The sequence below is a fragment of the Oncorhynchus mykiss genome, chromosome 7, assembly GCF_013265735.2.
Source record: "Oncorhynchus mykiss isolate Arlee chromosome 7, USDA_OmykA_1.1, whole genome shotgun sequence".
Taxonomy (NCBI): Eukaryota; Metazoa; Chordata; class Actinopteri; order Salmoniformes; family Salmonidae; genus Oncorhynchus; species Oncorhynchus mykiss.
In genome coordinates, this window is record NC_048571.1 from 42,361,511 (window position 1) to 42,386,826 (window position 25,316).

Genomic DNA, 25,316 nt, shown 5'->3' on the forward strand with positions numbered 1-25,316 from the left:
GATGAGTAAAAAATGTAATTTAATCAATTTTAAATAAGTTAGTAATTTAACTAAATGTGGAAAAAGTCAAGGGGTCTGAATACTTTCCGAAGGCACTGTATAACCATATATAATATTTCCCATCATGCTCTATTGCAGGGAGATTTTCTGAATTGTTTGTTTTACTGTAATGTCTGTGTTTTTGCTTGTACATTAATTTGTTGGTTAATTTTATGCTACACAAAGATAAATAGCACATCATTTTCTAAACTAATCCAATCTGTTAGTAATTGGATTTATTGCACCTGTTACTGATATGTTTCTTTCAGTTTAGATGATTGAGGTAGTCTCAGTATTCAATCTTCCATACTTTGGAAGTCATTCTGAATGCAGGTTACACATCACTTTGTATTGTCATGAATTATTACTTTTTTAATTTTCATTTTAGTAGACGCACTTATCCAGAGCAACTTACAGTAGGGAGTGCATACATTTCCATTCAGGTCCCCTGTGGGAATCTAACCCACAACACTAGCATTGAAAGCACCATGCTCTACCAACTCAGACACTTGATGTCTCAATGCACTCAATTACTGTATCGTCCAATGTTTTTCTTCAGGGTGATGGAAAGTCTACAGGTACAAACCTAGATGACCAGCCTATATACAGTACAATACAGTAATGTACATATATACATTAAGTGGATTATAAGGATGGTAAATTAATGCTGCACAAAAAGTGGTTGCTTTCCATGTTATTTGATCAAGAAAAAATATTTAATTTGATGTGGATTTTCCCCATAACTTTGCCCTTTTTTATGTACATGTTTGAGGACAGGGACTTGTTCCTTCTGGATTCAATTAGAATGACAATCACAGAGAAATGGACAGGGTTTTGTTCTATCTGGATTCCATTAGAATGACAATCACAGAGAACGGGACAGGGCAACAACTCTTACAATTACAACTATTGAATCCTGAATGATATTATTCTTAATTATAACACTATCTTTCTTGCTAAAGTGGAGATGCTTAAAAAATGTTTTTGCCCACGCTACAGTTGTCTATATCTGTCCGCTAATAATAGTAAAGGCCCAGCGCAATATATATATTTTCTAATTATTATTATTATTCCGATTTTTCAGGGGGTGCACCAGCTCCCCCAGTACCCCTACTACCCGCAGCGATGTCTACTAGCACCTTTTTTCCTAAAAGTGTACTTTGGCTTCAAACAGTTGAAGTCGGAAGTTTACATACACTTAGGTTGGCGTCATTAAAACTCATTTTTCAACCACTCCGCAAATGGGTCTTCTAAATGGACAATGACCCCAAGCATACTTCCAAAGCTGTGGCAAAATGGCTTAAGGACAACAAAGTCAAGGTATTGGAGTGGCCATCACAAAGCCCTGACCTCAGTCCCATAGAAAATTTGTGGGCAGAACTGAAAAAAAGCCTGTGCCAGCAAGGATGCCTACAAACCGGAATCAGTTACACCAGCTCTGTCAGGAGGAATGGGCCAAAATTCACCCAAATTATTGTGGGAAGCTTGTGGAAGGCTACCCAAAACGTTTGACCCAAGTTAAACAATTTAAAGGCAATGGTACCAAATACTAATTGAGTGCATGTAAACTTCTGACCCACTGGGAATGTGATGAAAGAAATAAAAGCTGAAATAAATCATTCTCTCTCCTATTATTCTGACATATCACATTCTTAAAATGAAGTGGTGATCCTATCTGTCCCAAGACAGGGAATTTTTACTAGGATTAAATGTCAGGAATTGTGAAAAACTGAGTTTAAATGTATTTGGCTAAGGTGTATGTAAACTTCCAACTTCAACTGTAAGTAAACATTTGACTATGTGCACCATGGTGGGCAGATGTTGTTTTTTTTAAATGTATTTTGAAAGTGAAGAAGTTAAAACTGGTCCAAGACATGAGTGCCTTTAAGACAACATTGACCCATGCCTTTTGCATCTGTTCCTGGTCCCCCAGAAGTACATGGTTTTAATAAATCTAGTCAGTGGCTAAATGTCCACACTTCCCATGAAGTAATTGATCTTGCTATTATTTTAATGTCTTGTTGATTTGAGGTGAGTATAACTATAATTATTTGACATGTAAATAATAATATATTTGTTCCTTGAGACTGCACATTCATTCCTGGGATGTGTTGGTCTTTCGTCTGTTAGCAATGCATGTCTGACAACTGTATGCAGACAGGGCTACCCCACAGCAGCATTCCTTCTGCCAAGAATGCTTGGGACATACTGTACTTGGGAATGTTGGGTTTCCTGTTACCCGGAAGAGTGAGTGCGTTCATGCTTTCATGAGTGTGAAAATTGTTGTCCTTGAAGTGACTTCAGATGATGAGAGTAAAAAGTAATCTGGATGTTACATAGGAAAGAAAAGAAACCTCAGAACTGAGATTGTGCAATCAAAACCAGTACATACTTCATTGCCGTAGGCGGGGCATGTGATGAGTGTACAAAGAACCTTGCCTTGTCCCACACGTAATTTCTGAAATTGCTCCATAATTTCGCACAGAACTGAAAAACGTGTAATAGTGCCACTTACAACTAGACAACTGGTGTTGTGTCTGGGAATCAAGACACAGTTTAAACTGGATGCGCGGCATAATTTATGCACCCAGGTATGTAATGTTAATGGCAATCTGACTGGCATATGACTTTACACCAATTCAGTGCTTTAAAAAAAATGTGTTTATAAATTGTCTTAAACATGCATGCCGGTTGTTGGGCTATACGTAGTCTTTTTCTCTCCGTCTGTTATCTATTCATACGGAATGAGATTGTTCCATCTATAATGTACTTTCATATGACGTTTTAGGCAAAATAGCAACTCACACTAATTCTCACGCTGCTCTGTCGTCCGGGGGGGACTATATGGACACGCCTGGTGCCCAAATTGATCACATATGTTAGGCAGCTGAGAGTTGGGACGAACCGACTCGGTTCAGTCATTCTTCATAATTTGAAACTTGTCTGCCTACATTGGGATTTGGGAGTGTTCAGAATCATTAAGTTTTTATTGGAGTAATAGTTCTTTTAAAAAATGGTTTGTACAAAAATGTATATATTAAATGTCGTAGTTGTAAAACATGTTTCTAAATATCGCTTTAGCCAAAGACAGTTTTTAGATTGGCTACTCCCAATAGAAATTCCCGACCACACCTGTCATGGCGACGTTGGCTGTAAACCGAACTAAGCATACCCAGGCCGTCGAATCAAAGGCACTCATTCGATATAAAGTTGTTGTTTTTTGTTGCGAGGTTGGAGTAACACCATGTTCAACTACTTAAGATATTGCCTCGAATCTAGGTTGCACCTTTCGATTTCGAGAAAATGAACAACTAAGGACGAATTTGTCACGTATCTCATTGACTTCTCAAACCCCAAGCCCTGGCCCGGTCTGTTTCGCAAGCGTTCCCGGATGTTCCACCTCTGTTTCTAAGAAACCGTGTGCTTTAGCTGTCACCCTGTTATATCGACTGATTGGTTCTGTATGGGGTGATAGGCTACACTATCTCCTTACTTCCAAACAGCAGTGCTCCGCTAAACGGGAGTGAAGGACACTGTGCCGGGTTGTGTTGTGTCGCCGGCATGCAGCGCAAAGGTTCCCCATTGAGCAGCGACGTTATACTCTATCACGGTGACATCCAAATGTTTACGACCAATGCAATGGGACAAGTTCATTATAATATAGGCTGCCATCATAATCAACATGAAATACAGTGGGATGGAAAAAAAATTGGCCGATGACATGTGATACAGCTGCCCAGCGCAAAGAAACTACATAAAACAACACCATTGCATTGGTAATTCGCCACGGGTTTTGTCGTTACATTAGCTACGTTAATTGGCATGGTACACTGCTCTGTCGTACGGGAGAGTCGATATGGACACGCCTGGTGCCCGAATTGACATCCAGATGGTGACCAATACTACAAGTTAACTTTTTTTTATTTAAAAAAAAGTTTTAACTAGCCCCATGCTGCTATTGTTTCCAGCTCACCAGCATAAACTAGCTAGCTGAGCTGGGAAGGGCTCATGAGGATGACCGATTGAACTAAATACTCGCTTTCATTCTGACAGGATATTTTCCTACATGAAGTATATCAGACAATGTAATGAAACGTATGAAATCGGGTTACACAAAGTGTTAGGTATTATTTTTTTAGTTGAGGTAAAAACGAGACTCTGAGAAAAATAAAATACATTTCCAGTTATGTCAACATGGTGCATGTTTTGTTTTGTCCAACTTTGAACAAGTTGGCATTTCCCATAAAGCGCAACCCGAATGACTCAGTCTGGACTTCTACTCACACATTTAAGTCATGCATACGAATCTGTTTGGATAAATATGAAATCATGTTTAAAATGTTAGTACAAAAAACACTCTCTCAACCACAGATTGAATTAGCAAACCTTCCCATCCCACAGTAATACCCACTACTCTCTGTCTCTTTTACAACACATGTAGGGAGAGCAAAGTAAACAAAACGGTGACTCACTGGTCATTAAATGTCCTATCCCTCAGTTTAAAAAGCTTAATACATCAAGCCACTGTAGTTCTCTGTTTAGTTCACGCCCACACTTCTCTTTTTCTCTCTTTTTTCTCTCGTTTGCTCTGTCTCTCAATTCAGTTCAAATGGCATTATCGGGCTCCCGAGTGGCGCTGCGGTCTAAGGCACTGCATATCAGCGCTAGAGGCATCACTACAGACCTTGGTTCAATTCCAGGCTGTATCACAACTGGCTGTGACTGGGAGTCCCATAGGGTGGTGCACAATTGGCCCAGTGTTGTCTGGGTTAGTGTTTGGCTGGGGTAGGCAGTCATTGTAAATAAGAATTTGTTCTTAACTGACTTGCCTAGTTAAATAAAGGATAAATAGAATATGTTTGCATTGCCAAAGCAAGTGAAATAAACAGTACACATTGCAGATGTTATATTATGGCTATATACAGTATTGTAACGATGTACACATAGTTCAAATACAAAAGGGAAAATAAATAAACATAAATATGGGTTGTATTTACAATGGTGCTTGTTCTTCACTGGTTGCCCTTTTCTTGTGGCAACAGGTCACAAACCTTGCTGCTGTGATGGCACACTGTGGTATTTCACACTATAGATATAGGAGTTTATCAAAATTGGATTTGTTTTCAAATTCTTTGTGGGTCTGTCTAATCTGAGTGAAATATGTGTCTATGGTTATACATTTGGCAGGAGGTTATGAAATGTTGCTCAGTATTCATCTCATTTTGTGGGCAGTGTACACATAGCCTGTCTTCTCTTGAGAGCCAGGTCTGACTACGGCGGTCTCTCGCTATCAAGGCTATGCTCACTAAGTCTGTACATAGTCAAAGCTTTCCTTAATTTTGTGTCAGTCACAATGGTCTCAGGTATTATGCCACTGTGTACTTACTCTCTGTTTAAGGCCAAATAGCATTCTAGTTCTCTGTTTTTTTGGTAATTCTTTCCAATGTATCAAGTAATTATCGTTTAGTTTTCTCATGATTTGGTTGGGTCTAATTGTGTTGCTGTCCTGGGGCTCTGTGAGGTCTGTTTGTGAACAGAGCCCCAGGACCAGCTTGATTAGGGGACTCTTCTCCAGGTTTATCTCTCTGTAGGTGATGTCTTTGTTATGGAATGTTTGGGAATCGATTTCCTTTTAGGTGGTTGTAGAATTGAATGTCTCTTTTCTAGATTTTGATCATTAGCGGGTATCGGTCTAATTCTGCTCTGCATGTGTTATTTGGTGTTTTACGTTGTACATGGAGGATATTATTTCAGAATTCTGCATGCAGAGTCTCAATTTGGTGTTTGTCCCAATTTGTGAATTGGTGAGTGGACCCCAGACCTCACAACCATAAAGAGCAATAGGTTCTATAACTGATTCAAGTGTTTTTAGCCAAATCCTAATTGGTATGTCAAATTGTATGTTCCTTTTGATGGCGTAGAAGGCCCTTCTTGCCTTGTCTCTCAGATTGTTCACAGCTTTGTTGAAGTTACCTGTGGCGCTGATGTTTAGGCCGAGGTATGTATAGTTTTTCGTGTGCTGTAGGACAACAGTGTCTATATGGAATTTGTATTTGTGGTCCTGGCAATTGGGCCTTTTTTGGAACACCATTATTTTTGTCTTACTGAGATTTGATGTCAGGGCCCAGGTCTGACAGAATCTGTGAAGACGATCTAGGTGCTGCTGTTTGCTGATCATCAGCAAACAGTAGACATTTGACATCAGATTGTAGTAGGGTGAGGCCGGGTGCTACAGACTGTTCTCTCTTTCTCTAACTCTTTCTCTCTCTCCTCACAGAGTGTCTGCTGTTCCCCAGAATGTTCAGAAGGAGAGGAGAAATCTCCTGTTCTCGTGGCTGTAGGTAACAGACAGTAGCAGTAACAGTGCGGTGTGGAGTGGCGATGGTCCCCTGGGCCACCTTCCTGGTGACATGCATGTGGATACAAACCCTCAAAGCCTCAGGACTGTACACCTGTCCCAGGACCCCTCGCAAGGAGGTGGATTTCAACGTTAGCTACTCAATACCCCACTTCCAGACAGCTAAACCCATCCAGAACATAGTGATCAACCCGTACGAGCCTGAGGTTTATGTGGCTTCTCAGAATGTCATTGAGGCAGTGAGTGGTAGGCTCAGTAAGTTATGGGAGCTGAGGACAGGCCCAGTGGGCATCCCAGATTGTCAGACCTGTGGCCTGTGTGGCATTGAGGCTGATCCTGAGGACTCAGTGGACACGAACAATGAGGTCCTGCTCTTGGACTCATCATCTTATCTTACCTCTCTATACTCCTGTGGGAGCTCTCAGCATGGGGTCTGTTACTTACATGAAATTAACTCTAACGGTACCCCACCTAAATCTGAATGTCTCTTCAGGCAGGATGCTAACTCACCCTCCGACTGCCCTGACTGCCTGGCCAGCCCCCTGGGCACTGAGGTCATCATCGTGGAGCAAGGCTACACAACCTATTTCTTTGTAGTGGCTACACTCAATGAGAGTGTGGCACAGAGGTACGGCAGATTGTCCATATCGGTGCGCCGGCCGCTGTCGACCCTGGATGGCTTTGACATGGTCATGAAGGGTCTGACCGTGCTCCCTCAACTACAGAACTCCTACCGGATCGACTACATCTACAGCTTCTCCACACAGGATTATGTCTATTTTCTGTCTGTCCAGAGGGAGAACTTCCTGGACTCCTCTCTGTATCAAACGCGTCTGGGCCGTCTTCCGGTGAAGGACACAGAGGTGTGGATGTACCGTGAGCTGGTGCTGGAGTGTCGCTTCGAGCCCAAACGCAGGCGGAGGAGGAGAAGGACAGGGAGCAAGGTGTTCGAGGACGTGGTTTATAACAGGCTGCAGGCGGCCCACTTCAGCCGGGCCGGGAAGGAGCTGGCAGACGAGCTAGGAGTGGGGGAGAAGGATGACATTCTCTATGGGGTGTTTGCAGAGACAGATGACTCTGGGAAGCCCTACAGTAACTCAGCCCTGTGTGCCTTCCCAATTGACTACGTGAACAGGGCCATTGATGAGGGAGTGGAGGACTGCTGCAGCTCCAGCCCAGAGCAGCTTTCCAGGGGGCTCTGCCACTTCCAGCTCTGCGAGAGCTGCCCTCATGAGGTCAGTGACAGGCCTACTCCACTCTCTTCTGCTCTGCCAGGGCTTCAGTTAGGTAGTTGGTGAAGCCTGATGGTAGACAGGAATATGTAATAGTTTGATTGATATTCAACAGTCCAAAATGACTATGTCATTGGACTGATATAGGTTATTCTTATTGCGTTGTCTATTAGAAGTCCCAGTACTATGAGAGGAGGAAGTCAGGTGTGTGAGAACAGGGAGGAAGGGAGGGAGGAAGAGAGGGAGGGAGGGGTGAATGAGTCAGATCTCACCAGCACATTGCCACACTGTTGTTCTGCTCTGTTGAGTTTCAGCACATGGTAATAACCATGATTGTAAGGGTCGGAACTGTTGATACAGCCTTAGTACATGAAAGCCCTGCTATCGCTGTTCCTGAAATCTTAACTATGTTAGGTTAGGTTAGACTTGACCTATTGTATGATGCCCTATGTTTGAGAAAAACAAATTAAACTGTTTAATAATATTATGACAATGACTAGGTTAAAGTGTGACATTAATTATTACTTTGAAGAAGATGAATTGGAAATGTAGTGTATGGATAGTTGGACAAATAGACAGCAGCTGCATTCAAAAAACTGTATTCATTTAAAAAAAGAAAGAAATGTGTTTGGCTGTGTAATATCCGCTGTCAAGGTGTGGTGACTCGTAAACTTGACAACTATGAGCTCATAGAACGATGTATACACCTGCAGGTACGGTGTGCCAACTCAGAGGTTATAAATGGTGTTGATAAAGAGACGGAATGTGAAGGGGAGGGAGTGTATCCCTGCGCCTGGCTCCTACACGTTTTGTATGAGTGCATGGAAACAGGCACACCAGACACAGGGAGAGCCAGCACCGGAAAGAGCAAGGAGCAGGGAATGGCCTCCATTTAAAGTAGCTGTGTCACTTCAAAGCATTTTACTGTCTGACTCAACCAATAGAGGAAGAACAGTGTTTGTAGGGTTACTGTTTACAGGAAGGGATACTCCACTTATTCCATCTCTGAGGTGTTTTAAGTGGATGACGCCATGAGTTGTCTGCTGTCGTTCGTCAGTACTGTCATTAGTGTTTAAGTCAATAAAGTACACTGTTACAAAAGTTAAACAGACAGCCATATTGTCAATGTTAAACATTTCAATGGATTATAGTATTTGTATGAGTACTCAACAAAAATGCTGGGTTAAAAACAACCCAGTGCTGGGTAAAAAGTGGACAGAACACAAGTTGGGTTATTTTTGACCCAGCCAGTTGTGTCACTTGAGCTATGATCCACCGTGTTAGATCAGAAGACTGAAGGCATGGCTTAGTAGGGGAGTTACTTTCAGATTTGTTATATTTGACCAACTGTGAGAGTACATTTGATTCCACTTCATCTGTTCTGTTATATTGTCAACACAAGTTAAAGTTGAGCACTGACACTTTTGCATCTTAATGTCGATTACACAAGTTTATTTCTTCAAGGGCATATGCGTATCCCAATGTTGGGATAGTTACCACTTTGTTTTGCTGTTGAAATAATGTTATTAATGATTTTTTTATATTAAATTATGTAATGTGCAAAAATATTGAAGGGAAAGGTACATTTGCAGTGCACAAACATGAAGAAGTGGCCAAAAATACCTATCTGGAAGCCACACACCCAATAGGCCACGCCTCCTGAAAATAACCTAAGGATTACATAAAAAATACCCATCTGCTGGGTCAACTCAGCATAAAAGTGAATAGAAACCCAATTGATGGTTAAATGTTAAGAAAATTGTAAAATTGTGTAATCCAAAAACGTGGCCTATTGGTTTCAGAGTTCTTTTTGGCCCGTGAGAGTAAATCTCATTCATTTTCATCATGTTAAGTTTATAAACTGAAAATTAAGAAAAATCTATATTTTTGCACATTGCACGTTTTAATATAAAAAAGTATAACATTATTTAAATATTATAACAATGTGGTAATTGTCCCAACTTTGGGATATACATAGGCACTTAATGAACTCCTTCTCTTGTGTAAGCCTTATTAAAGCTACTATAGCGTCCAGAGCAATGTGTTTAACAACAACAGTCCCCATGCGGAGCAGTGTTTTTCTTTTGTCTATTGCTTTTTTTGTTCTTTTCAAAAGTATGTCCATATCTGATAAGCTACACAAGAAAAGGCTTTATTAATACAGTGGGGAGAACAAGTATTTGATACACTGCCAATTTTGCAGGTTTTCCTACTTACAAAGCATGTAGAGATCTGTCATTTTTATCATAGGTACACTTTAACTGTGAGAGACGGAATCTAAAACCAAAATCCAGAAAATCACATTGTATGATTTTTAAGTAATTAACTTGCATTTTATTGCATGACATAAGTATTTGATCACCTACCAACCAGTAAGAATTCCGTCTCTCACAGACCTGTTAGTTTTTCTTTAAGAAGCTCTCCTGTTCTCCACTCATTACCTGTATTAACTGCACCTGTTTATACTACCTGTATAAAAGACACCTGTCCACACACTCAATCAAACAGATTCCAACCTCTCCACAATGGCCAAGACCAGAGAGCTGTGTAAGGACATCAGTGTTAAAATTGTAGACCTGCACACGGCTGGGATGGGCTACAGGACAATAGGCAAGCAGCTTGGTGAGAAGGCAGCAACTGTTGGCACAATTATTAGAAAATGGAAGAAGTTCAAGATGACGGTCAATCACCCTCGGTCTGGGGCTCCATGCAAGATCTCACCTCGTGGGGCATCAATGATCATGAGGAAGGTGAGTGATCATCCCATAACTACACAGCAGGACCTTGTCAATGACCTAAAGAGAGCTGGGACCACATTCTCAAAGAAAACCATTAGTAACACACTAGGCCGTCATGGATTAAAATCCTGCAGCGCACGCAAGGTCCCACTGCTCAAGCCAGCGCATGTCCAGGCCAGTCTGAAGTTTGCCAATGACCATCTGGATGATCCAGAGGAGGAATGGGAGAAGGTCATGTGGTCTGATGAGACAAAAATAGAGCTTTTTGATCTAAACTCCACTTGCCGTGTTTGGAGGAAGAAGAAGGATGAGTACAACCCCAAGAACACCATCCCAACCGTGAAGCATGGAGGTGGAAACATCATTCTTTGGGGATGCTTTTCTGCAAAGGGGACAGGACGACTGCATCATATTGAAGGGAGGATGGATGGGGCCATGTATCGTGAGATCTTGGTCAACAACCTCCTTCCCTCAGTAAGAGCATTGAAGATGGGTCGTGGCTGGGTATTCCAGCATGACAACGACCCAAAACACACAGCCAGAGCAACTAAGGAGTGGCTCCGTAAGAAGCATCTCAAGGTCCTGGAGTGGCCTAGCCAGTCTCCAGACCTGAACCCAATAGAAAATCTTTGGAGGGAGCTGAAAGTCCGTATTGCCCAGCGACAGCCCCGAAACCTCAAGGATCTGGAGAAGGCCTGTATGGAGGAGTGGGCCAAAATCCCTGCTGCAGTGTGTGCAAATCTGGTCAAGAACTACAGGAAACGTATGATCTCTGTAATTGCAAACAAAGGTTTCTGTACCAAATATTAAGTTCTGCTTTTCTGATGTATCAAATACTTATGTCATGCAATAAAATGCAAATTAATTACTTAAAAATCATATAATGTGATTTTCTGGATTTTTGTTTTAGATTCCGTCTCTCACAGTTGAAGTGTACCTATGATAAAAAATTACAGACCTCTACATGCTTTGTAAGTAGGAAAACCTGCAAAATCGGCAGTGTACTATTTCTCCCCACTGTATATGTAGCCTTAGAAATAAAGTTCAGGAAATCAATAACTTGCTAACATCAGATAATATGAATATATTTCCCATTTCTGAGACTCCCTTAGATAATTCCTATGATGATACAGTGGTAGCAATACAAGGAGATAGCATCAACAGACGAGACAGGAATGGCTATAGGGGAGGTGTTTCCGTATATATTCAGAGCCATATCTCTGTAATGCTTAGAGAAGTTCTCATGTCAAGTGTTGTGATTGCAGGTTCACCTGACTCCTCTAAAGCCTATTCTTTTAGGGTGATGCTATAGGCTAGCAAGGGCTAACAGTCAGTATCTATGTAGATCATGTGTGTGAAATGCTTGATAGAGTGTGTGATCTTAACGGAGAGCTTTATTTTCTGGGTGACCTGAACAGTGGCTGGTTAGCAACTAGCTGTCCTCTCAGGAGGAAGCTTCTAACTGGGACTGGCTGTAATAGGTTATCACTCAAACAACTAGAGTGGATACCAGTAGTGTTGGATCTGTGACATCTTCATGCATGGATCATATCTTCACTAATGCTGAGGAGCTTTGCTCCAAAGCAATATCAGGTCCCATTGGCTGTAGTGACCATAACATTGTGGCAATAACAAGGAAAGCCAAAGTGGACCTAAAGTCTTTTATCAGAGATGATGAAGAAAAAAATTCCTCAGGACACTTTTGTTAAATATGTATTTAAAAAAAAGAAGAAAATGTGTTGGTCTGATGTGTATCATTAAGTGAATCCAGATGCAGCACTGGAAGTATTTAAATGACATGACAATTGTTGACAAGTATGCACCTGTTAAGAAATTAACGGCGAGAACTGTTAGAGTCCTCTGGACTGATGATGAATTGAAAAAGTGTATGGTTCAAAGAAATGATGCAAAAGTGATGGCAAACAAGTCAGGCTGCACAGCTGATTGGTTGACATACTATACATTGAGAAATTTTGTGACTAGGGCTGTGGCGGTCATGCCGTTTTGTCAGCCGGTTATTGTCAAACAAATAACTGCCGGTCTCACGGTAAATTGACCGTTAATTTACATAAACACATTTAGCATCTCCCGACTTCCATGTATAGTCTACAAGCCACTGAAGGAGACCTTTGGGACATCTACATTTTAAAATGTCTAACGAATCCATTTAGTATAGCCTACACCATCACAATAAATCCATTATTTATTTTAGACAGGTCTAAAGAAGCATGATATGAAGAAAATGTAGTCTATTTCAGAAGAACAGAATAGCATACTCTGAATTGTCCTTATGTTAGGTCCTGATCTGGCTATGCCATATGGCTGTGGGCGACATTAGTTCATTAAGCAGATTTTCTTAGAATTCCGTGGCATTATTTTAAATTATTTTATAGTATGAAGAATACAATTGAACATAACTAAATAAAATAGAAAGGATATTTCATCCTAACGATTTGAGGGACATGAGGCTATTCTGTGTTGAACTGTTAACAAAGAAACAGGTCCTCCTAAATGTTTAATTTAAAGTTATTTATGCAACTTTACAAAAGTTGGGCTATTTGTTATACACTCTAAGACAGCATGATGCGACTCTAATGATGATGATTTAAAAAAAGTTGCTTGAAAGGCTTGAGCTCTGCTATGTTTTTTTAGTTGTGATTACAATCCTTATCAAAACATATATGCATATGGGCTAGGCTACATGAGGTGTGCGACTACGATTTGAAAAAGTGATAATATATCATTCACAAGGGATAGGCTAATATTGTCACCCATTAGACTATTCTTGATTTAATGTTGTCTTTACGTATACTAAATAATATATGTGTGAATCTGGATTTAGATGGACCATTATCATACACCCGTCTCAATACAGGGGAAGTGGAACAAAAATACAATGTCATCTATGCACTTAAATAGCGGATGGAGATCGCTTTTCTCATTATTCATTTTCATGCCAGGCAGGCTATACTCCTGTTGTAAAGCGAAATAATGTGCTTAATATTATGAAAGTTGAGAAATCAACATTGTAAGCCAATAGAAAGCTGATTGGAACCTCCTCTTTTTAGTAGAGGCCATCAGAACTCTGTGTTCTTAAGCAATTGCATAGCCTATAAAAATGTTGCTTAACATGAGCTCATGGCCTCTCATGAAGTATTGGATTAGATTTTCTATTATGTTTGCATTGATGTCAGAGTGATTAGAGGGACAATAGAGTGCTGAGTGCTGAGTACTAGGCACTTAGCAAGTTTGGTAGGCTACTAATGAGCATCAGCAGGATCAGAGCTTGAAAAAGCCTAGTTACCGTGACTAAGTGGTCACATAGTATTTGGACTTGTGACCGCCGGTGTGGCGGTAATACGGTCACTGTAACAGCCCTAGAATAAGAAATTACATTACCAAATCAAGATAAATTACATAAAACACAATGGGAAAAGACCAGAGTACCTTATATGATATCATGGGCAGAAAACCCAATTAATCTCCATCGTTCATTGAAGTTGATGGGTCATTTATAACAACACTTTTCAATATTGGCAATCATTTCAATTACTATTTCACTAGTAAAGTGGAAAAATAACAGTAAATAATGATTGAGAAGGATTGCTGTTTTGAATTTGGTCAAGTTCACGTGGGAGAGGTGGAAAAACTATTGTTATCTATTGTTTCACAACACTCTTAAAAACACCAATATTATGGTTGAGTCCTTCTATTTTCACAGTGTGAAGCCATGGTTCACTACTGTTTTATAGCCGTTTTCCTTTACGTGTCAGGGTTGTTAGAGCTATGCTCTGTTACAGGGGTGAGGGCTGGAGGAGCCAGGGCTGGGGTACATCCTCCCTCACAGTGGAAGTGTGTGTGTGTGTGTGTGGGACGGAGGGTGGGTTCAGGACACTACAAAAACAAATCAGATTAACTTATTGCAGTTTAATGGAGAATATGACAAACAACCAATATAGGCAAAGTGGGATCCCGAGTGGCGCAGTGGTCTAAGGCACTGCATCTCAGTGTTAGAAGTGTCACTACAGACCCTGGTTTGATTCCAGGCTGTATCACAAGTGACTGTGATTGGGCCTACCCCATAGGGCGGCGCACATTTGGCCTAGCGTCGTTAGGGTTTTGCCGGGGTAGGCCGTCATTGTAAATAAGAATTTGTTCTTAACAGACTTGCCTAGTTAAATAAAGGCTAAATTAAAAATTAAAAAACGATGTCATGTAAAATAAATCAGTGTATTCACCATTTTAATAAACCAATCTAAAGAGGGAAGTGGAAATTGTGTGAAATGAGTACTCATGTCGGAATAGTCAGTCAGTCAGTATGAGTAATGTTGTTGTCTCTATGTGTGTTGTGTCTGTGCAGAGCTCAGAGAACAATGCCACGTGCAGGGAAAGTCCCACCCTAGTGTCTAAACCCTACTACAGGGTGGACCTCTTCAACAGGTACATGAACAACGTCCTGCTCACCTCAGTGTTGGTTACCATCATCGGGGACAACACTGTGGCACACATTGGCACCAAGGACGGCAGGCTGCTGCAGGTACACTCACTGTGTCTATGTGTTTAGTGTGTTTGTGTTGCAGTACAGTAAAGTCACTGAGGTGTCTAGTAGGAGAATATGAAATTACAGTGTCTATTTCATGAATTCAGATTCAGTAAAAGTGGTGGTAGATTGAGCTATATTAAAAAAATTGTACCATGTGCATGACTGTCTTTCCTCATATATACAATCCGTTTTTTTCCAATGAATATCATTAGCTCTCTCAGCACGTTAACCAACCTAAGTAGAACATATTATAAATCCATTCCTTTCACAGGTCTGCCATGGCTCAGGGATATAACTGTAGTGTCTTTGACTGTTGTAGCTCATCCTGAGGAGGTCAAGTCCCATCATCTTTGCCAACTATTCTCTGGGTGAGGAAACAGAAGTGTCCAGGAAAGCTGCTGTGCAGTCCGACGAGTCCTTGCTCTTCGTGGTTGGAAATAAGGTGCCTTTTCTATTCAGTCATAAGTGCTCATTACCCCCCACTTTGCTTATTTGTTTTACTTTTGATTTCTAAAGGCAGAGAATACATTGTAACAATTTCTTTCCCGCTCCCTTTCTTTTCTCTCTCTTCCTCTCTTCCCTCTCTCCCCCTCTTTTCACCTCTCTCTCTTCCTCTCTTCCCCCTCTCTCTTCCCTCTCTCCCCCTCTCTTCACCTCTCTCTCTTCCTCTTTCTTTGTAACAGATGTTCAGTGTGTCTCCTAAAGGGCCCGGATGTAAACACTTTCTAACCTGCTCCACATGCCTGGCGGCGCCCAGGTTTACAGGGTGTGGCTGGTGCTCGGCGGTGTGCTCCAGGCAGGAGGAGTGCCCCGCCCAGTGGAAGAATGAGTCCTGTCCTCCCTTCATCACAGAGGTAAGACTGCTTGGGGGCCGGAGTAGGGAGTGGCTCTTTTTAAGCTGATCCTCTGTTATAAATGTCAGAACAACGACCACCAAACACATGGGTCGAAGAAACCGACACATTGTTAATAGAATATTTGAAAGTGAGTAGTTGAGCATTTGAAGAAAATGTGTAAAGCATTTGAGGAAATGTCAACTGCATCATGTTTTTCTGATTGTATTGTATGGGGGATTCAGTTTTTCCCTAAGACAGCTCCCCCTAATGGCGAGACAGAGCTTAAGCTGTGTGGCTGGGAGTTCCAGTCTCCTATAAGACCAGCCATCATCAGCAAGGAGACCCACCTGGTGAGGGTGGGAGAGACCCCCTGCACTGTACTGTCAGAGAAGAGCAACAGCACACAGTAAGTAACAGACACAGAATGCATGGAGACATCCAAGCTTCAAATCAACTCTGTCAAATGACCTCATAGCTTTGTTATTATTGAGGCTGTAGTCAACACTGATCTTTCACCCTGACCACTCCTAGGCTGGTGTGTAGCATTCACCCTAATGTTACAGGCCCATACCAGGATCTCAACATCACCGTGGAAGTGCATGAGGGGAAGGTGGAGGGACGCTACTCAATCCAAGGGCAGGCTCAAATTACAGGGTTCACTTTTGTGGTGAGGAGGATTACATTTGTTTGACTGTTGACACAACCTTTTATTCAAAACAATGTATTTCATCCACTCTAATGTCTACAATTCTATCCAGGAGCCAAGTATCACAGAAATCATGCCTGACTACGGGCCTCAGGTAGGGGGTACTTTGGTCACACTGACAGGGCCTCACTTGAATGCTGGGATGATTAAGACTGTGTCTATAGGAGATCAGGACTGCCCCATCAAGAGGTAATTATGGGCATCTACTGTTTCAGCTGTGCAATTTGGGTGTCTCATTGTAACTGTAGAACCTGTGCCTTTTTATAGTACATATGACTTTTACTGTTTCTGTCTAGATCTATATCAGTGTCCATAATATTATGTTATTGTCTTACTGTGTCTCTGTCAGCGTCTCCAAGGGTACGGGGACCACGTCCTCCATAGTCTGCCTGTCTAAAGGTGTGGCAGCAGTGATGAAGGTGCCCGTGAGGGTTGTCATTGACCAATCCCAGGTGTCCACTAACAAGATGTTCCACTACAAGAGCAACCCTGTGATCACTGAGATACGGCCTGCCTGCAGCTTCCGAAGGTAGGCCATACAAATGGATACTAGCCACTAGGCATCATCTGTGTGCTTCTGGGCCTAGCTGACTGACCTGCAAATGTGCTATATAGGACTGTAGAAAACAGTTAATTGCACACAGCTGATGCGGACCAAGAAGACGGTGATAAGTCAAATGTATTCCGGGCAGTGCCTACACTTTTAGCTGAGGGAAAACATGCTGTGCAGGAAATGTGCAATCTCTCTAGAGGCAATGAGGTTAACCTAAGTGAGGATGTGATTAGCCAACAGAAATAAACAAGCTAAGACCTGTTGTGTAACAATGCTGTGCCTTTTCTGGGTCACATTTCAGCAACTGGCACAACCATTTGAATAATAATAGAGAATAAACTGCAAATAGTGCTGGTTTCTCTGGTTTCTACAGTCAGCAGCGTTGACCTCTAACCCCGAGTCTCTATGTGTTTGTTTTCCTCCTTGTTCAATCCTGTGATTAAGTGGATCCAAGATCATCATCAAAGGCAAAAATCTGGACTCTGCGTACAACACTCTCATCCACTACAAATCAAACAAACTGAAGAAGTCTCTGCAGCGTGTAAGTTATCCTGCAGGGCTCACAACTCTGGGCTTCATAAACCTATAATGGGGTAATATCCATTAAATGCCAGTCTTTGATTTTGTTTGATTAAATGACCCCAGAGTACTGTTATTGACACTATTTGATGTGTCGAACATAACGCAGGTCTGCAACGGCACAGCAACCCCCACGCACATGGAGTGCTTTGCCCCCGTCTTCCCCAGAAATGAGACAGACAAGGGCTTTATTAATATCAGCATGGACGGGGCCATCAATCTGGTGAAGAAGAACTTTGAATACCAACCAGACGCCAGCATCACCCCCTTTGAGTACGAAGGCAACGTACTGAGCCTGAGCCCTGGACAGACTGAGGTTTCACTGCATGTACGTTCACCATCATACACACAGGACTCAGCTTTGAATAGAGCCAGTTACGTAGTCAGTCAATCAATCATCATTGTTTTCAACCATTACAGTAACTCTAGATTAACCAATTGGTTGATGGGTAAATCTAACCACAATTGTTGTTGTGTAAGTAGTGTGAGTAGTTGATTTCGTAGGTACCAGTGGGCAAAGCTGGTTGAAATGACTTCATTGCAACCAGTTTACAACTGAAATCGTGTGGTTTAAAGATGTCATTTCAACCAGCAATATTCAAGCTCCAATAAATTCCTCATTAAGTGTTTTCCCATGTTCTGCAGCACAACAAGCTAAGCATGGTGAGCCTCTGCATGGAGATCATAATGACCATCGGAGGTGTGGACTGCGGAGTCCAAGTGCTGGACAACGAACTGACCTGCAGGATCCCCAAGGAGCTCATCATCCCCAGGGAAGGTTCGCCTGTCATGGTGAGCTACTGTAATGGTTAACTTAATTGAACTTGATCCTTGATTGTCTAAGCCGGGGGAGGGGGGGGGGGGGGGGCATATAAAGCAGGCAGACAGACAGACATTGAGGCATTCAGTTACTGTTTGATTGAATGTTAGAATGGGCAAAACGAGTGACCTAAGTGACTTTGAGCGGGGTATGATCGTCGGTGCTAGGCGCTCCGGTTCCTGTATCTCAAAAACAGCCGCCCTCCTGAGTCTAGGGTTTCCCGCGAATGGTGCGACAAACAAAAAAACGTTCAGTCAGCGGCAGTCCTGTGGACAAAAGAGCTCGTTGATGAGAGAGGTCGAAGGAGAATGGCAAGAATCGTGCGAGCTGACAGACATTGATATTTGAATTTCTGTTTACTTAAATGAATTGAAATGGAATTGACCCTAACCTTGAAAGCAAACCATTAGTAAACTGGTCCTTAAATTAAAGTGATAATCAAACTGATCCCAGAATAAGGTGTGACTAATATCCTGTTTTTTTTGTCCTAGGTGTCTGTGAATGGGCGTGCCTATGAGGTGGGCACGGTGGTCTTCGTCAACAACACCACCAACATAGTGGTTATCATGTTTGGAATTGTCATTGCGTTGTGTGTTGGTGCTGCCATGGCCTTCATCACCATGAAACATGTGAGGAGGAAGAAGAAAGGTGAGAACCGTTACTGTGTGTGGAATACGCTACAAGAAGATGTACTTTCATCTACCAGTACATTTACCAGTACTCTTAAATGATAGCACGGGTTAGACAGACATACATTTTTATGCCTTTAACAATTGTTGTCATGTAAGCAATAACTTACCATGTGTGCATTTAAGACATTTCATATTTTCTGATAGTTATCTAAAGTTTTTGAGTATGTACTGTATAAGGCAATGTAATTCATTATGTTGATGAAAACATTTCAGCCAAAGTAGACACTGGTTTAGCAAGGATGTTTGTCCGCAGTCGGATAAGCAGCAACCCTGACCAATCCCCCACTGGTGACTATCGACAAGGTGAGATCCTTGGAGTGAACATTTGTTATGGTTCATTAATCTTGTGATTCATATCAATGAATCAATGGTTTCTCTTGCCGTGTCCCCTCTGTACTCCAGAATGGTCCAACCAGGTGAGCCAAAGGACAGGCTCAGGAGGGATAGCCTTACATAGCCTGCTCTACGCTGCCACTTTTGACCCCTCAGCCACGCCTCTGATCTCATTGGACACCCTGAGACCTGAGCTCCTGGAGGAGGTCAAAGACGTCCTGATCCCAGCCGACAGGCTCAATGTTCACCACAACCAGATCATCGGCAAAGGTATGGTCTGGATAGCCCGTTCCAAGATCTGTTTGTGCTGTCTTGACAACTCCTATGGTCATTGTCATGCCAAACAGATCGGGACCTCCTCAGATACTGACTAAGAAAAGCAAAATGGGTCTGGCCGTCATCTTCATTAGAATCCATCTATTTCTGTTTCCACTCATTTACCTGTTCATTCTTTTTTCTTTGTTTAAGTTTAAAGTATGTAACTAGACTAGTGCCATATTCCCCAAAACACGGATGTTATTTTGTCGTTATTCAGGTCATTTTGGGACTGTGTACCACGGCTACCTGACAGACAACAATAACCAAGAACAGTTAATCCACTGTGCTGTTAAGTCATTGAACAGTAAGTGGATTCTTCTCATTTTGTTTGGCTGAGCTCTCATGCCATAAACAACTGTGCTAGTCATCTGTGGTGTATGTCCTGCTTGGTACACATAGTTCAATTCTCCCTCTCTCAGGGATCACAGACCTAGAGGAGGTGGAGCAGTTTCTGAGAGAGGGCATCCTGATGAAGGAGTTCCACCACACCAATGTTCTCTCCCTGCTGGGTATCCTGCTGCCTCAGGAGGGGCTCCCCCTGGTGGTGCTGCCCTATATGAAACATGGAGACCTGCGCCACTTCATACTCTGTGAAAGGAGGGTACGTTAAAGGCCTACTCTTCCTCATACTTCATAATAACAAAGTATAGCCACTAGTCAGTTCGTCAGAGAGAATATACGTTTATATTGTTCATGAATGACTCCTGTGTCACCTCTCTTCCTCCAGAATCCAACAGTGAAAGACCTGATTGGCTTTGGGCTACAGGTTGCCAAAGGTATGGAGTACCTGGCCCAGAAGAAGTTTGTACACAGAGACCTGGCAGCTCGAAACTGCATGTAAGTGCAGGGCAGCTCTATCACTCGTTAATGTTTTGTTTATGCTATTTCTCAATCCAGTACCTGGCTGTGCCATCGACAAAGTCTGTCTATTATCTATGGTCTCTTTAGGCTTGATGAAACGTTTACGGTGAAGGTGGCAGATTTCGGAATGGCCAGAGATGTGTTTGACAAGGAGTACTACAGCATCCAGGACCACAGGAAGGCCAAGCTGCCAGTCAAGTGGATGGCCATAGAGAGCCTGCAGACACAGAAGTTCACCACTAAGTCAGACGTGGTGAGGGATTATGACTCGATTTCAATTTTCTTATAGCCATTGTATACTGTAGCTAGCTGTCTTACAGTACAAAAAAAGTATGAAAACGGATGCACTCACTACTGTAAGTCGCTCTGGATAAGAGCGTCTGCCAAATGAACCTGGCCCAGGACTTGTTAGAGATCCAGTTCTTGTAAATGTTTTCTAGCTCTTTATCCCTTGTCTTCACAGTGGTCATTTGGGGTCCTGATGTGGGAGCTGTTGACCAGAGGAGCGAGCCCCTATCCTGAAGTGGACCCCTACGACATCACTCACTTTCTATTAAAGGGACGCAGGCTGCACCAACCACAGTTCTGCCCTGATGCTTTGTAAGTGATCTAGTGTCAGATCATTTTAACGGGCAACCGGCGGCATGCGGATCACCCCAATCAAAGTTTCCCGTTCCTGATCTACAGCTATTCTATCACAGTCGTTTATAGCTGTTGTTGTTGCATTAGGAACTCTGTCATGGTTGTTGACAGCTGTTGTCATTGTTCTATGCTGTTGTTTCTATACAGGTACTCCATCATGTTGGAGTGCTGGGACCCGGAGCCAGAGCTCAGGCCTGACTTCCACACTCTGGGCAAGGAGGTGCTAGAGATCTTGTCCTGCCTGGAGGGAGAGCACTACATCAGCCTGAAGGTGACCTACGTCAACCTGGACCAGCCACGGCCTTACCCTGGCCTTACCACCTCTGCTGATGAGGCTGAAGCCTCTGGATCAGACTCAGACAGCGTTGTGTCCAGCTGAGGACCACAGAGCCTCAGGGGTCAACAGAACTGACCGGTCCATACCATACCAGAGTTTACTGGACCAAACCAGACCAGGACAGTAGGGCGTGGTCAGAGGGCACGGATGGGGGCATGACCATTCATCGTAGATGGAGGGCTCCCCCTATTCCCATCCACAACGCAATATTAGTACACAGAAATTATTTTTCACTTCTGTTACTCAAGACTGGATTGATAAGGAATAGAATATTGATTATTGACTAAGAAGACCTTGTGAAATGTGTTTACTTGTGTGAGCATTGACACTGAATTTCAATGTAGTTTTCCCTTCCTTGTGAGTACACAAATTATGACTATATCATATTTGTCTGTACTTTCAATGCACTTGTGTTTTTTTAAGGACGATTTTCAGGTGAAGAAATTGTATTTATAATGGGACACCAAGTGAACCTTCTCCATTTCTGAAGCACAGCTGTAAATATGAACAACTGAATGTACAGTATACTGTATGTCTGAAATGTGTTTTTGTGTTATAATAACTAAGGACTATGATTTGAACATGTCATGTTAAATCAGATGCATTTTCACACGTCATATTTTTCTCACTTTTTTGCTGGCATCCAAAGATATGCCTTAGAGATGGTCATTGGTGTTGATGGTCATTTGATGTATGGTTCTGAATGTGGCCATTGACTGAACTGGTCATTCTCATTGATACTTCTGAGAGGATATTTCAGTGAACCAAACTAGCGTTGTCTATGGTTATCTGCTAGCATTCTAGTAGATACACATAGACTTCCAGTCATTGCGCTAACGCTAGTTAGAATTGGCTTGCGAAACTACAGTGGGGAGAACAAGTATTTGATACACTGACGATTCTGCAGGTTTTCCTACTGACAAAGCATGTAGAGGTCTGTAATTTTATCATAGGTACACTTCAACTGTGAGAGACGGAATCTAAAACAAAAATCCAGAAAATCACATTGTATGATTTTTAAGTAATTAATTTGCATTTTATTGCATGACATAAGTATTTGATCACCTACCAACCAGTAAGAATTACGGCTCTCACAGACCTGGTCGTTTTTCTTTAAGGATCCCTCCTGTTCTCCACTCATTACCTGTATTAACTGCACCTGTTTGAACTCGTTACCTGTATAAATAAAAGACACCTGTCCACACACTCAATCAAACTCCAACCAGACTCCAACCTTTCCACAATGGCCAAGACCAGAGAGCTGTGTAAGGACATCAGGGATAAAATTGTAGACCTGCACAAGGCTGGGATGGGCTACAGGACAATAGGCAAGCAGCTTGGTGAGAAGGCAACAACTGTTGGCGCAATTATTAGAAAATGGAAGAGGTTCAAGATGACGGTCAATCATCCTCGGTCTGGGGCTCCATGCAAGATCTCACCTCGTGGGGCATCAATGATCATGAGGAAGGTGAGGGATCCGCCCAAAACTACACGGCAGGACCTGGTCAATGACCTGAAGAGAGCTGGGACCACAGTCTCAAAGAAAACCATTAGTAACACACTACGCCGCCATGGATTAAAATCCTGCAGCGCACGCAAGGTCCCACTGCTCAAGCCAGCGCATGTCCAGGCCCATCTGAAGTTTGCCTATGACCATCTGGATGATCCAGAGGAGGAATGGGAGAAGGTCATGTGGTCTGATGAGACAAAAACAGAGCTTTTTGGTCTAAACTCCACTCACCGTGTTTGGAGGAAGAAAAGGATGAGTACAACCCCAAGAACACCATCCCAACCGTGAAGCATGGAGGTGGAAACAACATTCTTTGGGGATGCTTTTCTGCAAAGGGGACAGGACGACTGCACCGTACTGAGTGGAGGATGGATGGGGCCATGTATCGCGAGATCTTGGCCAACAACCTCCTTCCCTCAGTAAGAGCATTGAAGATGGGTCGTGGCTGGTTCTTCCAGCATGACAACAACCCCAAAAAACACAGCCAGGGCAACTAAGGAGTGGCTCCATAAGAAGCATCTGAAGGTCCTGGGGTGGCCTAGCCAGTCTCCAGACCTGAACCCAATAGAACATCTTTGGAGGGAGCTGAAAATAAGTTTTGCCCAGCGACAGCCCTGAAACCTGAAGGATCTGGAGAAGGTCTGTATGGAGGAGTGGGCCAAAATCCCTGCTGCAGTGTGTGCAAACCTGGTCAAGAACTACAGGAAACATATGATCTCTGTAATTGCAAACAAAGGTTATTGCACCAAATATTAAGTTCTGCTTTTCTGATGTATCAAATACTCATGTCATGCAATAAAGTGCAAATGAATTACTTAAAAATCATACAATGTTATTTTCTGGATTTTTCTTTTAGATTTCGTCTCTCACAGTTGAAGTGTACCTATGATAAAACATTACAGACCTCTACATGCTTTGTAAGTAGGAAAACCTGCAAAATCGGCAGTGTATCAAATACTTGTTCTCCCCACTGTACCTCTTACTTCCTTCATACTTGGCACAGAGACATAAAATTGGTACCCATAAATTAATCTGACTCCGGGTAAGTAGATACAAAATGTTACTTTAAAGGGGCAATCTGCAAATGGTACATCCATTTGTGTATTTTTAAATTAACAATTAAACACCTTAACTTTTCCAAAATATAATTATAAATGCCTAATGAGCTTAGATCAACTTTTATGCCCCTTCAGAACCCATAATAGATTGTTTTACTCTACTGTTTGTAAACAATGTAATCGTAAAGAAACACTGTCACTGTATAGCGTCAAAACATGGTTAAATAGGCCTCCCGGGTGGGGTAGTAGTCTAGGGCACTGCATCGCAGCCCTAGCTGTGCCACCAGAGACTCTGGGTTTGCGCCCAGGCTCTGTCGGAGCCGGCCGTTGGGTTGGGTTGTGTTTCGGATGACGCGTGGCTTTCGACCTTCGTCTCTCCCGAGCCCGAACAAGAGTTGTAGCGATGACACAAGATTGTAATTACCAACAATTGGACACCACGAAATTGGGGAGAAAAGGGGGAAAAACAAAAACAAGGTTAAATCTATACTATACATGGATGTCCCTTTAACTCTGAGGTAAAAGTATGCAACCCATATCTTACTGCTTGTCCTTGCATCTATAGCGCTGTCCATGAATTTGAGGGTTGTTACAATTCTGCTTTGTTGTTGTTTGAACTGCAGATTGTCCCTGTAACTCTAAGGTAATAGTATGCAATCCATATCTTACTGCTTGTTAGTCTTTAAAACCACCACTAGATGTCGGTAAAAACCTTTGTCATCAGTCCTTATGCTGCAGTATTCTGCACCTCATGAGACCACGGTACAGACAAGACATTTGTTATAACAGTCTATGCTCCGTGATTATGAAACTGAAAGGTGATGAGAAGGGTGTTTATGTTTGGTTATGATTGGCACTGGCAGACTGTTGTCGGTCTCTTAAATGGCACTGAAATCTCACTCCCCATATCCTCTGTTTTCTTCTTTTATTTCAGTCGGTAGATGTGGATTCAGTCACCTCCAACTGTGTGGATTTATGGTGGATTTAGAAACATCAATCTGAAAACACAAGTCTGAGTGTTTGTTTCAACATGAGGATTGTGAAATATTAGATTTTAAACACAGCCAAGCTCAGATGGTTTCTGTACAGTAGCTATGAATAGTGTTCATGAGAGAAAGATTGTGGTTTGTACTGAAGGGTTCTAAGTATTTAATAGACTTA

At 42.3% G+C, this 25,316-nt stretch overlaps 1 protein-coding gene across 1 annotated transcript; it reads left to right on the forward strand.

Annotated features, from left to right (window-relative positions):
* The first annotated feature begins 2,119 nt into the window (after positions 1 to 2,119).
* mst1ra (macrophage stimulating 1 receptor a) lies at positions 2,120 to 22,549 on the forward strand. Its single transcript, XM_021609291.2, has 21 exons — positions 2,120 to 2,630; positions 6,317 to 7,632; positions 14,728 to 14,904; positions 15,230 to 15,352; positions 15,594 to 15,764; positions 15,989 to 16,152; positions 16,278 to 16,413; positions 16,505 to 16,641; positions 16,802 to 16,981; positions 17,450 to 17,546; positions 17,694 to 17,912; positions 18,230 to 18,376; positions 18,896 to 19,052; positions 19,310 to 19,399; positions 19,499 to 19,699; positions 19,965 to 20,051; positions 20,167 to 20,348; positions 20,475 to 20,584; positions 20,696 to 20,861; positions 21,072 to 21,208; positions 21,398 to 22,549. The coding sequence occupies exons 2-21, from the start codon at positions 6,421 to 6,423 to the stop codon at positions 21,627 to 21,629; spliced, it is 4,125 nt and encodes a 1,374-aa protein (XP_021464966.2). The 5' UTR covers positions 2,120 to 2,630; positions 6,317 to 6,420; the 3' UTR covers positions 21,630 to 22,549.
* The last annotated feature ends 2,767 nt before the right edge of the window (positions 22,550 to 25,316 follow it).